General features: G+C 38.3%; 1 protein-coding gene across 2 annotated transcripts in view; it reads left to right on the plus strand.

Annotated features, from left to right (window-relative positions):
* The first annotated feature begins 188 nt into the window (after positions 1-188).
* DCAF13 (DDB1 and CUL4 associated factor 13) overlaps positions 189-15,082 on the plus strand; it is a 33,621-nt gene continuing 18,727 nt past the window's right edge. For both annotated transcript variants that reach the window (XM_020969734.2, XM_020969725.2), the window contains exons 1-6: positions 189-343; positions 2,063-2,262; positions 3,011-3,118; positions 5,246-5,335; positions 9,472-9,627; positions 10,794-10,871. In XM_020969734.2, coding sequence (XP_020825393.1) covers positions 274-343; positions 2,063-2,262; positions 3,011-3,118; positions 5,246-5,335; positions 9,472-9,627; positions 10,794-10,871 — 702 coding nt within the window. In that variant the 5' untranslated portion in view covers positions 189-273. The remainder of the gene's footprint in view (positions 344-2,062; positions 2,263-3,010; positions 3,119-5,245; positions 5,336-9,471; positions 9,628-10,793; positions 10,872-15,082) is intronic.

The following is a 15,082-nucleotide window of genomic DNA, read 5'->3' on the forward strand; positions in this document are numbered from 1 at the left end:
GTCACGCAGCCGCGGTAGGGGTGCTCCCATCAAGCGATCAGACCCGCCTCCTTCCAAATCCCCGCCTCCTCTATCCGAAGGGAAGAAACTGCAAACTGCCGGGTCGTGGGCGGGGCCTGGGGGGAGGGGAGGAACGGGACGGGAAAATGATTGAAAGACAGCTTCCGCCCGGCTTCGCTCACGTGAGCGGAAGTAGCGGCGACGATCCAAGGGGAAGGCGGAAGTCGCGTGTACCGGAGAATTTGGTGGTGGGAGTGGGACGCAGTCGGAAAGATGAAGGTGAAAATGTTGAGCCGGAACCCGGACCATTATGTCCGGGAAACCAAGCTGGACCTGCAGAGAGGTGAGCGGGCTGTCGGCATTGGGAGAGGTGGGACCGAACAGCCCCCGCGACCGCCTCTCACGTGGAGCCCGGTCGGTGCCCTCGGAGTGAGGGCGGAGGAGGGTTGGCAGGGCCAGAGCGACCACAAGTGAGGTGACTCGAGCCGGCTCTTATTCTTACCCTCCGTTACCGCGTTTTTCGCACGGGTTTGTTGTCCCGAGTGGTAGGACATATGAGGTGCTCTCTGAAGCGTCCGTGGTTCCACACCTCGGTGCGGGGAGGGCCCCACTCTTCCTGTGGAGGGAGGACTCTTAAAGTTCACAAATTACTTTCAGCAGCTTGCTGAAGAAGGTAGTGCACATGTTAAATCAGAAGCTCAGAACGTTGGAGTTGAAATAATAGCATTTATATAAAGCTTTAAGGTTTGCTGAGGGCTTTACAAATATCTCATTTGATTGTTACAACCACCCTGGGAGGTGGGTTTTCCTCATTTTACAGGTGAAGAAACTAAGGCAGAAAGAGGTTAAGTGACATGTCCAGGGCCAAAAAAAAAAAGCCATTGAATGACTGAGGCTGGATTTGAACTCGGGTCTTCCTGACTCCAAGTCCAACATAGATGACTTCACCAACTGCCATCTAATATAGCCTCTTCATTTTTCCGATGAAGAAACTGAGGTCCCTTTGTTCCCGTTTGTTCAGCAAACCTATTAAGATCCTGCTATGTGCTAGGGACAGTGCCAGGCCCTTGGGGCATACCAAGACAAAAATAAAACTGTCCCTGCCCTCAGGGTACTTACGGTTTATACCCAGAGAAAGGAATAGTCCAAGACAACAGGACTAGTAATGGCTGAGCTCAGGCTTCAACACTGGGTGTTCAGACTTAATATCCTGTACTGAGTCGTGGGAAATTGTCATCATGCCTGCTGTGCCTGATTGTCCTCAGTTGAAGTTGAAGACCTAACCATTTAGATGGTTGAGGAATGGAACAGTACCTAACAGTTAAAGTAGTTTATTCTAGAGACATTCTGGAGACCCATCCAATTTCAGAATTGCACAGGCTTACCTACTTAATCCTTTCTTTCTCTTCTGCCTCGATTCCTAAGCCATCTATTTTGCTGACCAGTCCATTTTTCTGTCAGCTCAGGTGACAGTGTGGTGGGAAGAGTTTGAAACTAATGTTTAAAATTCACACTGTGCCCTTCATTTATCCACATTTTTCTCTGCTCTTACTGACAGATATTTTTGAGAATTGCAAACTTTATGAAAATAGGATTAGAAGGCTGCATCAAATCAACAAGTGTTAAAGCCTAAGGACTTACTAAGTATGTTGTGTACAACAGTCTTGCAGAGGATGTTCACTCTCCTGGAATACTTCTCTTTTTCACTTGTGCCTTGTTAAAAAAACATTTGTTGTTGTGGTCATGTCTATCTCTTTGGGATTTATAATATATACAGAATATATAAATAATATATACAGAGTATATACAATTAACAAAATACAAAGTTGAGTTATTTCACATACCTTTATGAAACATTTCAGTTTAACAGTAAATTCCTTGAGGGCAAATAGCACTTTCAGTTTTGCCCACAGCATTTATCATAGTGTTGGGCGTATAGTAGACCCCTAAGAAGAATTTTTTGAAAAGTAAATGAGTGAATGGGGAACATTGCAGTAAATAGTAGATGAAAATTTCTCTATAAAAGAATATAATGGGCTATTAATGGTCATTCTTATTTCAGTTCCAAGAAACTATGATCCTGCATTGCATCCTTTTGAAGTTCCACGAGAATACACAAGAGCTCTAAATGCTGTCAAACTGGAACGAGTATTTGCAAAACCATTCCTTACTTCCCTAGATGGCCATAGAGATGGAGTAAATTGCATGGCAAAACATCCAAAGAGCTTGTCTACTGTGCTTTCTGGAGCCTGTGATGGAGAGGCAAGTGTGCCTTTGAAAATTAATAAAAAATATTATTCTAAAAATTGTTCTTTAAAAGTTCCTGTTTGTCACAAGCTATGCTCTTTTGTTCGTAATTTTTTTATAATTTATGTTTTTTATATAATTTAATGTTTTTAATACCCTATTTTAGTAATCGTCAAGGTGTAGTTCAGTTTCTGAGAATGAATCTAGTATCTCTTCTGTTAAACTATGAAAAAGTTGCAAATACAATTTGCAAGCCCTTCCAGATACACAATTTAGCAGTTGACAATAAAGTGGTAAGTGACACTTACAATACGGCTACTTAAGTATTATGATAGAAGACATAATTTATTTTTATTTTATTTTATTTTTAATTTTTTTTGGCAAGGCAGTGGGGTTAAGTGACTTGCCCAGAGTCACACGGTTAGTGTTATATGTCTGAGGCTGGATTTGAACTCAGGTCCTACTGAATCCAGGGCCGGTGCTCTATCCACGGCGCATAATTTATTTTTATGTCATTGCTATCTGTAGTAAGGAAAATGCCTTGAAGTGCTGTAAACAACAAACTATTTAATAAACTGAATCTTTTCTGCTTGACTTATAACATGCTTTATATTTCGTTGATTCTCTCTAAAGGGCTTTATTTCTACAGATTTAATAGTGACACATTCCACTTGCAATTGACTTTACTTTTTCCTGGAATGTGGTCCTTCTTTGCCTGAACGTTTCTTATTTAATAGAAATGTCCTGATGTGGTTTCTCATAGGTTAGAATTTGGAACTTGACTAAACGAGAATGTATCCGTACACTGCAAGCACATGAAGGTTTTGTACGAGGAATGTGTGCCCATTTCTGTGGAACTTCTTTCTTTACGGTAAGGTACTAATGCTTTTTCACCTGTGTTCTGTGGCACACCAGTGTGGAACTGACTAAGATGGATGAGTGTTCTTAGCCAGTGTTTCTTTTTAATGGTGCTAAGAATAATTTAGTCTTTATTAGAGTTTTCAAAAAATGAAAACAATAAGTATGCTAAAATTCAGGAGAAAAAGCATATATAAGTGATAGGTAATCATTTTTGTGGCTGTTTCTTAGAAAAGAAAAGAATGCTAGGGAGAAAAACTGAAAAAATATAAATAATTTATAACATGATTTCTCCTTATTCGTTATCAGCTGAGAGAATTCATGTCTCTTATAAGACATTTTTCATTAGGGCTGACAGTAATATCTTCCCTGTTTACCAGGGCTTTGGGGCTTGAAAACACTGAAAACTATAAAGCATAGTAGCAGCAGCAGCCTGATGTAGTACACCATGCAGGAACAGAAAAGCTGTCTGTTTTAAGATGGAGGCAACCTAAATCTCAACAGTAGGGTGATGGCGAAATAACTTGTGGGATGTTATTATAGTGGAATACTATGATGCAATTAAGATGAAGTGTGTGCATGTGAAAAAAATCTGTAAACATATTTAGGAAAGAATGCAAATTGAAAACCAAAACCAGAAGAGCAGAGTGTGTACTGATTTTAATCATATAAGGGGAAAAGTGAATTGCTTTTTGTGGATTTCAAGACACATTTACAGGGCATGTTTTTATCTTCTAGAGATATAGCTGGATAGATAGTTACAAACAAATAAAAGCAAACAAGATATTCCCTACCCTCAAAGAGCTTATATTCTAATAGGGAAGGTAACATATAAAGAGGAGCCGAGGGTAGAGGTAGGGAGGGAGGAAGGAGAGGGAGTTAAGCTAGGAATAAAGTGATTTGTGACTGGGGCCCTGATGAAATGATGGTCTGGGTTAGGGATTCATCTTCTATATGCCAGGGACTCTGCTAAGAGCTGGGGGGCGGATATAAAGACAGAAATGAAATGGTTCCTGCTCCCTAGAAGCTTGCTTTCTTTCTGGGCAAAATAGTATTTACAAAGGAATTCCCAGCAAGGGAAAATGTTTACCTTTATGGATTTCAAGATACACTGTATAAGCTGCTATTCTCTGAGCATAATTTTAATAGCTATTGATAGCTTACATATAGCACTTTAAGGTTTGCAAATCACTTTCACAACAATCCTTTGAGGCAGGTTTTGCAAGTACCCTCTTCATTTCAACAGATTCTAAGAAGTTGTGACTGACCCAGGGTCACAAAGCTACTAAACATCTGGGATGAGATTCAAACTCAGGTTTCTTAGCTCCAAGTCCCTCACTTTATCAACCTTGACATGCTTTAGACATTCTAAATTTGGGCTTAATTTGTATTGTTTATTCTATTCTTCTACTTTGCTGTAAAGAAGAGTCTTGTGTACTCTGATGTCCCAGGATCAGGAGAGATCTGGGGGGTATAGAAATCTAGGTACTTTGTAATTCCTATTACATAGGCTATCCTATTAGGTCTGCTTTGTCCCTCTTCACCCCAACCTGCTTGATCTTTGTTCTCCTCCTTCATGCAACTTCCTTAGCTGCTGTAGGTCTGAGCTCCTTTCTGCCTACTTTTAGCCTTCAAGGTTCTACTATTGTTACTTAATGTACATTAGTTCCTCCAGAAAAATTCAGTGCAAGTTTCCAGGGAGTCTTAATTTACTCCAAGAAGGGAGATGCACAGAGTTGATGCTGAATGTTAGAAACTCTCCCCTATATCTTTTTCTTCTTCAAACCCGTCATTTCATGAGGATAGGGAACCCCTGGTGTTAAAACGAACTCTTCCAGTGCATATCAACAATTTCTATCTATGTAACTTAGAAAACCTTAGAAAGGTATTGAGAGAGCAGACCTTAAGTAACATGTCTGTGGCCACACAGCTAGCATGTGTCTAGTAAGACTTGAACAACAGGTCGACCCAGCTCCCAAGTCAGCCTTCTGTTCACTATGTCAAACTACCTTTCTGGAGAGTAGCTTGAAAGAGGTTGCAGTTAAAATTGAGACACATGCTATATTTTTAAAATTGAAGTTACGAATAGTTTGAAATGCATCAAGTCTTTATAACTTAGACTCCTCTAAATCATTTATAGGTTGGTGATGACAAGACCGTGAAACAGTGGAAAATGGATGGACCAGAATATGGAGAAGAGGAGGAGCCTTTACATACAATATTAGGAAAGGTACCAAAATAAATCTGTCAGTTTCATTTATTAAAATTTTTACTGTTTCATATTTTAGTTCACACTAGAAAAACCAGGTGCATCGATTGACAAAAAATACTAGAATTTTGCTTTGAAATAAAAATTTTCATCGTAGCTCTATTTTCTTTGCTTTATGAATGAAGAAAATATGTACTGTGCCAGTTGACATAGCTTGATTCTTCCAAGTGTTAAATGTCATAACACATACCACTAAAATCAGTGTTGTTTTTTTTTAAATTATAATATTGGAATGGATCTTTATTTTTTTTTATTAATTTATTTTAATTTATCAACAATCACTTCCATAAGCTTTTGAGTTTTAAATTTTTCTCCCCCTCCCTCCCTTCCCAAGACAGCACACAATCTAATATAGGCTATCCATATACATTCCTATTAAATATATTTTTCACATTAGTGATGTTGTAAGTAAGAATTAGAATTAATAGGAGGAACCACCAGAAAGAGGAAACAAAACACAACAGAAGAAAAAGAAATAGCAAATAGTATGCTTCGATCTGTATTCAAACTCCATAATTCTTTCTTTGGATGTGGATAGCATTTTTCATCATGAGGCTTTTGGAGGTGTCTTAGATCCTTGTATGGCTGAAGGGGTTAAGTCTATCAAAGTCAGTCATCACTCAATGTGGCTGTTACTGTGTAGAACAGTCTCCTGTTTCTGCTCACTTCATTCAGCATCAAACCATACAAGTCTTTCCAGGTTTATCTGAAGTCTGCCTGTTCATCATTTCTTATAGCACCACAGTATTCCATTACATTCATATATCACATTCACAATTATGATTACTATGTGTGTCTTTCTCTCCATCCTTTCCCCCTGTTTATGCTTTTCTTTCTCCTCTTTTTCCTTCCTTGCTAATGTTTTACTTTTGACCACCACCTCCCTCAGTCCCACCTCCCTTCTATTAGCCCCCTCCCTTTTCTTTCGCCTTTTGCCTCCTACTGCCTGTAGGGCATGTTAGATTTCTATACCTAATTGATTGTTTTATTTCCTTCTTGAGCCAAATTTGATGAGAGTAGGGTTCAGACAATGCTCATCTCCCTCCCTTCTTTCCCTCTGCTGTAATAGGTTTTTGTGCCTTTTTCTGTGTAATTTACCCTTGTCTGCCTCCTCCTTTCCTTTTCTCTCAGTACATTTTCTTAGTTAGATCAGATTAATTCACTTACTTGGATCCATTTAACCCACTTGATTAGATTTTTTTCATCATTACATCAAAGTCAATTTATACCCACCCCCTTTATGTATACCCCTTTAACATGGTGTAATAACAATACAGTTCTCAAGAGTTACAAGTGTCATCTTCCCTTGTAGGGATGTAAACAGTTTGCCCTTATTAATAACATGTTGTTTCTTTCTGTCCCTTTTACCTTTTTATGTCTCTCTAGTCTTGTATTTGAAGATCAGATTTTCTGTTGAGCTCTGGTCTTTTCATTAGGAAGGTATGAAAGCCCCCTTTTTCATTGAATATCCATCTCCTCCCCTGAAAGATCATGCTCATTTTTGCTGGGTAGTTGATCCTTGGTTGTAATCCAAGCTCCTTTGCCTTACAGAATATCATATTCCATGCCCTACAGTCTTTTAATGTAGAAGCTGCAAGGTCCTGTGTAATCCTGACTGTGGTTCCATGATATTTAAATTGTTTCTTTCTGGCTGCTTGCAGTATTTTCTCTTTGACCTGGTAATTTTGGAATTTGGCTACTATATTCCTTGGTGTTTTCAATTTGGGATCTCTTTCAGGAGGTGATCAGTGGATTCTTTTATGGCTATTTTACCCTCTGTTTCTAGGACCTCAGGGCAGTTTTCCTTTATGATTTCCTGAAAGATACTGTCCAGGCTCTTTTTTTCATCATGATTTTCAGGTAGACCAATAATTTTTAAATTGTCTCTCCTGGATCTGTTTTCCAGGTCAGTTGTTTTACCAATGAGGTATTTTACATTTTCATCTATTTTTTCATTCTTTTGTTTTTGTTTGACTGATTCTTGCTCTCTCATAGAGTCATTAGCTTCCATTTGCTCAATTCTAATTTTTAACAAATTGTTTTCTTCTATTAGATTTTGTACCTCCTTCCCCATTTGGCCAATTGTATTTTTTAGGGACTTGTTTTCTTCAGTGTACTTTTTTTCCAGTTGACTAATTGTATTTTTTAAGGACTTGTTTTCTACAGTTAATTTTTGTCCTTCCTTTTCCAAGCTATTGACTTTCTCTTGAATACCTCTTGTTTGTTGTCCCATTTTTTCTTCTACCTCTCTCATTTGATTTTTAAAATCCTTCTTGAGCTCTTCCAAGAAGGCTTTTTGGGTTTCAGACCAGTTCATATTCCCTTTTGAGGTTCCAGATGTGGGTTTATTGGTAATGTTGTCCTCTTCAGAATTTCTGCCTACTCTTCCCATAATAAGAATCTATTTTACGTTCCTTTATGCCATGGTGTTTCCTTATTTCCTGGCCTTTAAAGAGATTGGGTTCTCCTGCTGTGGGGCAGAGGGCACTGACCCAAACTTCTTGTGTTGGGAGCCTAGGACCTGGTCGATGGCTTTGTGTGCTGGGACCTCCAGTGCTGGCAGCTTACCTGGTGTTGGGCTGGAATCAGCAACACTGGAACTCTAGGGTTAGGATTGGGTAGTGTGGCTCTTGGAGATGTCCTGCTCACCTGGGCCCTTCTGTCCTTTTGCTTTCTTCAGCTCCTTTCAGATGGATGTTGTAGGGTCTTTATCCACCTGGTATCCCTTGGAGCGCTGTTTCCCTTAGTTTTGCTGAGGCACTGGGAGAGCTGGTTGCTGTAGAATGCTGAGGCACCTGGTAGTTTTCTGAGCTGGTTTCCACTGGTTCCCCCACCCTCAGTGAGGCACTTGGGGATCCAGGTGTTGGTGTTTGCCTGCTCTACCACCTGGGCTTCAGGATCTCCTCTTGGTATGCTGAGGTGGGGCTTTCCACTAGCTTGCTGGGATGCCTCCTGGTCTGTACTGTTCCCTTTCCCCCAAGGTAAGACGGGCCTTTCCAGTTAATTCCTCAAGCTACCTGGGCTACTGGACTGCTGCACCCCATCTTTCTTTTGGTTCAGCTGTTCCAGGGTTTTTCCTGGGGTGATACTTTCTCGGCTTTCAGGGGTTAATAAGGGAGGGTAAGAGAGACTCACCTCTTACTCTGCCATCTTGGCTCCCTGGAAGTGGAAGTCTGGAATGGATCTTTAGACTATGCCTTTTTATCACATGTTATTTTGCTACTATCTTTGGCATATGTACAAGTTCTCCCATGTTTTGAGAAAAAAAATGAATACTCTTGAGAGAGAAAAGAAGATAGGAATATTTACTGGTGATAAAACATTGCTTTCATGAAATACCTTGATTTTCAAGTGTAAGTATATATCAGCATTTAATGTTATTATATATCCCTGTATTGATTAGGTACCAGTTGTTTTTATAGTAATAAAAATGAAAGACATAACTTAATGGATAGAAAAAGAATGTGACTTTGTTGATTATACACAGATGGGTGGCAAAAGAATATTGTGCTTTAAAGTTGACTAAATGTTTCCTCTGAAGTCTGTTTCACACTAATTAGCTTAAACCATTTCTTCATATACTGTAAAGGTAAATTTGAGCCTAGCCTTTGTCTGAATTCAGTTTCCAAATTAGTATTCTCAAATTTCTGAGCTTACCAGTCTAACAAAACAAAATAAAGTATGTGTCCCTTCATCCTCCTGCATTAGGTTAGGGAATAGCATAAAAGTGTACTTCGGTACCAGAAATCATTATTTTTATGGGATAAATGTGGTATAATGAAAATTCCTTAGTGGTTTTCTTTTTTATTAGTAGATTTGGAAGCTTTCATACCTTGGTGATGATTAAAAGATTATTTACAATGTGATGGAATAAAGCTTCTCCCCACTGCTTTCAAAACCCTTTATAGTATAGTAGATGTAATACAAATATCATTAATTTAAATTACTTTTTTTTTGTCAGTGCCTCATTAAGAGTTTCTGTGCTCATAATGGACTTTTTAAAAAACATAGAAAACTTGGTAAATATACTGAAAATATTGCTATATACATTTGAAGTCATAAAGATTATTTCCATAACAGCCTGTTTGCTTTTAAAGACAGTGTATACAGGAATTGATCATCATTGGAAAAAAGATATTTTTGCTACATGTGGGCAGCAGGTGGATATCTGGGATGAACAAAGAACCAGTCCTATTTGTTCAATGACTTGGGGCCTTGACAGTATAAGCAGTGTTAAATTTAATCCAATTGAGGTAATGTTCTTTTTAATTTTATACTCCAAATTGTCTGTTTTCAAATATAGCTTATTACTTTAAGCTGTTCCGAGGAGACGTTTTCGTAAAGTTTTGATGTCACTATTATCTGAATCTTAATATTCTTCAATATCTAATCCAAAATTGTTTTTTCATCTTTGAACGATAATATATGCCTTACCTACCTCGAGTTGTTATGAGAATAATGTATGTGCTAACTTTTCAAAATGAACTAATATAAAAATTTAAGTGACTGTTATTACTACTATAATAAACACTAATAAATGTCTGTTTCCCCATGTCAAAGGAATAGACATATATACAAACATATATGCGTGTGTGTGTGTGTGTTGTTTTTTTTTTTTTCCCTTCACCCTGGTAAATTTGTTAGGCAGATCCATTGGCCAGTTCTAAAGCAGCAGTTACTAATTATGAGCTTGAGAACCTATTTTTCAAGACTTAGCATTTGTCAATAAAATTCCTTTTTATTCAGTGGTGTATTTATTAAACATTAAAAATTAGCATTGAAAGCAAATGGTGTGCATTTTTTTTTCCATCTTTCATTAACAGATTGTTAACATGAAGGTTCTTTGGTTTCTTCAGTGTTTTTTTTTTCTTCCGTCAGTGTAGACTGCAGCCTTTCCCAGCCTTTTCACCTTGAGTGATTCTTCTTGTACATTATTGTCTGTGTATCTTAAGTTTAGCAAACTGGGAAAATAATGTTTCTATATTAAAAAGTTCTGGAGTTTATGTTAGGCATTAGGCCTTGTGTAAGTTGACGATAGTAGACAGAAGTCAAGAGTTATGAGCAACAAAAGGAAGAAAGAACAGGACCAGGAAATGTTGGCATTAAGAGAGTGTTAGATTTATTTTCATCCTCATGGAGTGAGCATTACAAAGAATACACTGAAATGTATGGTGCTTATTATCTAGAAGGATGTACAAGATGTCCCAAAAGTCCTAGTTAGTGTAGTCTTAAGCTTCAATAGCTTAATTATCAAAGTTTAAAATTGCACTAAAACTTTTGGGACACTCTGTGAGCACCCCTTTATGCAAATAACTGGTAATAGTAAAAAATTAAATATAAGTAGATTTTAGAATTATCTAATTTGCAGTGTTTGCCACCAAACTAATTTTGAACATGTTACTGTTACCTTTATTTTTAGACTAATATATTGGGAAGTTGTGCTTCTGACAGAAATATAGTGCTGTATGACATGAGGCAAGCCACTCCTTTGAAGAAGGTGAGTTTTTATTTTCTCTCCTCCTTTGCATTTGTTAATGTGTTTCTCTATTTAGGTCACAATGATAAAAAAGCAGGTTTTTTTCTTCAGAATTTTGAGTTTAAATAGTTCTAAAGAAAGAAAATTTGTCAGAACTGTATGCACTTACTTTGCACCACATCTAAAGCATTTGTAATCGATAAAAAACATATATTTGAAGGTCATACCAAACCTGCATTTTGGCATGTGCTAGGGGAGAACAATGGTAGAGTGGAAAGAGTGTTGACCTGCTTAAGTACTTTATTCGTCTGGAACGCATACATGGTATTATAGATTTATTCTTGGTGCTCTAACCAATTCCTTTAAGATTCCTCATATTGTTTATTAAGTGCAAGATAAATGGATTTCCAGTTAAGTTGGAATGTGGTTATTGGGCAGCTAGGTGGGGTGCAGTGGATAGAGTCCTGAATGTGGAGTCAGGAAGACTCATCTTTGTGAGTTCAAATGTGGCCTCAGACATTTACTAACTCTGTGACCCTGGGCAAGTCACTTCACCCTGTTTGCCTTAGTGTCTTCATCTGTAATATGAGCTAGAGAAGGAAATGGCAAACCACTCCAGTATCTTTGCCAAGAAAACCCCAGATGGGGTCACAGAGTGTCAAACACAACTGAAACGACTGAACAGCAGCAAGATGGATCAGGCAGTTCTTTTTTTCGTATTAGATCCTTTAAAAATAGTTTTAGTTTTTGTTAGCATTTAAAATACACATCTTAATATTTTAAAACCTGATTTGATACCTGATTTTTATCAGTAACAGAAAACTCTGAAGTATAAAAATGCTTCATAGTTTTTATCGTTGGGTATTGTTTGATTTTTGAGGAGCTAAATTAGGCAAGCCTTGACCTGGCTTGGGAGGTACGTTGTGGTGTTTTTTGGTTTTGGTGTTAAGATGTTCAGTGTTTACAGTAGTTGAAAGTTTGCAGAGACCCTGGGTACCATGGAGAAATTAGCAGCTGTCTCTTTCATACCCTCAAGCATTGTTTAGCCTAACTTTAGAGCCACCTTAGAAAATTACAGGGCCTAGGTTGAGTTGGGGTACCTGAGACTTCTGATAAACTCCAGTGTACCTTAGCCCCATTCCAAATGCTCAGGTCTTACTTTGAGGTTTTTGGAGTGAATATATTTTAGCCGTCCCTGCCAGCATAGGATCATTGACTTAGAAATGGAAGGGACCACAGAGGACATCTAATTCAGTCTCCTCATTTAACAGATAAAGAAATAAGCCCATAGAGGTTAAGTGATTTGCCCAAGGTCAAGCAGCTGGTAAGTGGTAAGGCTGGGATTCAGACTGGTGTCTCATGACTTCAAGTTCAATAGAAAAGTTCAGTGTTTTTTCTTCTGTATCAAACTCCCTGCATGTTGGTAATAGCTTGATCCCATATAGAGAGCACAAGGTTATTTTGGTACCATGGGTATATGAATTAACTAGTAATAGAATTTAGGGAACTTTAATGTTTTTATTTTATGAAACTGCTAGGAGTCATATTTTCTGGTTATGGTTTGTGGTTTACAGAGAGTGACAAGTCATATAGTGTATGGTGATAACTTTGGACTGAATTGGATGTTTAATGCTATTGTATTCTTGATGGGTTTATTTATTTGCCCTGTTCAAAATCTCTCAGGGATTCCCATTGCTTACAGGATCAAATCCAAATTCTGTAGCTTAGCATTCAAGTGTTCTTTTCTATATTAGGTTGCCCCTTTCTCCAGTACTCCCCACCTCCTCCTCATCCTTGCAACTCAAACTCCTTTCAAGTCAAATCAGTAAGCATTTATTAAGCATCTACTTGTGTGTGAGATACTATGCCAGGTGCTGGGGATACAAAGAAAGGCAAATGCAATCCCTACTTTCAAGGGGTTCACAGTTTAATAATAGGGGAGGCAACATGCAAACAACTCTTTAGAAATAAGATATTTTCAAGATAAATTTGGGATAAATCGCAGAGGGAAGGCATTAACATTAAGGGGAGCTGCAAAACCCTTCTTATAGAAGGTAACATTTTAGCTGGGCCTTGAAGAAAGCCAGGGAGGCCAGAATGTGGAGACAAGAGAGAGAGAATTGGAGGCACGGGGGACAGCCCCTGAAAATGCCTGGAGTCAGGATGTGGAGTGTCTTGTCAAGGAACAGCAAGGAAGCCAGTGTCACTGGATCAAAGGACATATGAAGGTGAGTAAAGTGTAAGAAGACTGAAAAAGTAGGAGGCGGCCAGATTATGAAGGGCTTTAAAAGGAAAATAAGACTTTATATTTTATGTCAGAGGTGTTAAGGAGCCACTGTCGTTTATGAAATGAGGTTATGACGTGCTCTGACTTTCGCTTTTAGAAGCATCATTTTAATAGCTAAGTGGAGGATGGACTAGAGTAGGGAGAGACTTGACGCAGAGAGACCAACCAGAAAGTTTTTACACTAATCTAGGTGTAAGGTGAGGAAGGCTTGTAACAGGATGGTGGCAGTATCAAAAAGAAGGGGCAGTGTAATAGAGATGTCAGAAGGACATGGCAATAGATTGGATATGGGGGGTAAAAAGAGAGTGAGGCTTAGAGGAGGAGGATATTTAGGTTGTGAGGCTGGAGACTAGAGGATAGAGTGGTGGTACCCTCAATAGAAATAAGGAAGTTAGAAAGAGGAGAGGGCTTGAAAGGGACAAAGGTAATGAGTTCAGTTTTGGGCATGTTGAGTTTAGGACATCTGAATTATTTAAAAGCCAGTTAGAGATGGGAGACTGGAAGTCAGGAGAAAGGTCAAAGCTGCATAAGGTAGATCTGAGAATCATTTGCAGAGAGATAATGGAATCCTTGGGAACCAAATGAAGTCGTAAAGAGGGAAAAAACAAAAGAGGGCCCAGGACAAAGTCTAGTTAATGGGACACCCAAAGTTAATGAGTGTGACCTGGGTAAAGATTAAACAGACCTTAGAAAAGGCAGTCAGACAGGTCTGAGGAAGACTGAGAGAGAGCAGTGTTACAAACACCTAGAGAGAGGAGATTATCAAGGAGAATAGTGTTTCAAGATTAGTGATTTAAAGTGTCATAGGCTGCATTTCGGTCAAGGAGGAAGAGGATTAAGAAAAGGTCATCCAGGTAATTAAGGGATCATTGGTGACTAATGTGGAAATATGTTTTGTGTGATTTCACATATATTGATATCATATTAACTTGGCTTTTCAATGGGCAGGGGAGGGGATGGAGAGAGGGAGAGAATTTGGAACTCAAAAAAAAATTTTTTAAGTTTAAAATAAATAAATTTAAGGAAAAAAGAGATAATTGATAACTTTGGAGAAAGCAGTTTCAATTGAATAATGAAGTCAGAAGCCAGACTGTAAAGAGCTAAAAAGAGAATAAGAAGAAAAGAAGTGGAGGTGTTGATTATAAATGGCCTTCTCAAGTGATTTAGCCATGAGAGAGAGGCAAGACGTGGAATGAGAGCTAATGGGAATGGATAGATCAAGTGAGGGGTTTTTGAAGATAGAGAAGACATAACATTTTTAGCTAGTAGGGGAAAGAGCCAGTAGACAGAGATTGAATATTAGTGTGACACTGGGAATGGTAGAGTGATTGATAGTCACCATGAAAATGAAGAAGACGGTTTGTGGTTGCAAAGGAGGTGGAATGATTATGATGTAAGGTAGGTTGTATAAGAATTATTATCTTTTTTTTTGGTGAGAAAATAGCCCCTTAGAAATTGTGTGCTTTGCTTATGATCACACGCAGCTATCAAGGTCTCCTGGTTCCAAATCTATAGTTCTATTCACTGTTTTAGTCAATCATCAAGTATTGATTAATTGCTTACTATGCATAACATGCTCTTTACTAGGCACTGGGGATACAAGCACAAAGAATGAAACAGTTTCATTCTGCCTAGATCCATAATGACCCTTTAAGAGAAGCTAGAAATGTTTAGTTTGTGTTCCTAAACTCTCAAAATGAATATTATGGAAGGCAGTCTTAAATTTCCTTTTCAGAATCTCTCTTTCTTTCCCTCTACCCCTTTAAATAAGATACTGCCACTTTAAATTGATTAAAACAGGGCAGTTTCCATCCATATTTAATACCTTATGGAATCATGGGTCTGAGTTCACCTAGAGGTGACATAGTCACATTCGTAGTTTCCAGGCAAATAGAGGGCAGAGAGATCTGCACTTGAGGCTTCCTCTCTGAGGAATTAATTTAAT

This window comes from Phascolarctos cinereus, unplaced genomic scaffold (genome assembly GCF_003287225.1).
Source record: "Phascolarctos cinereus isolate Bilbo 61053 unplaced genomic scaffold, phaCin_HiC Scaffold_4;HRSCAF=312, whole genome shotgun sequence".
NCBI lineage: Eukaryota > Metazoa > Chordata > Mammalia > Diprotodontia > Phascolarctidae > Phascolarctos > Phascolarctos cinereus.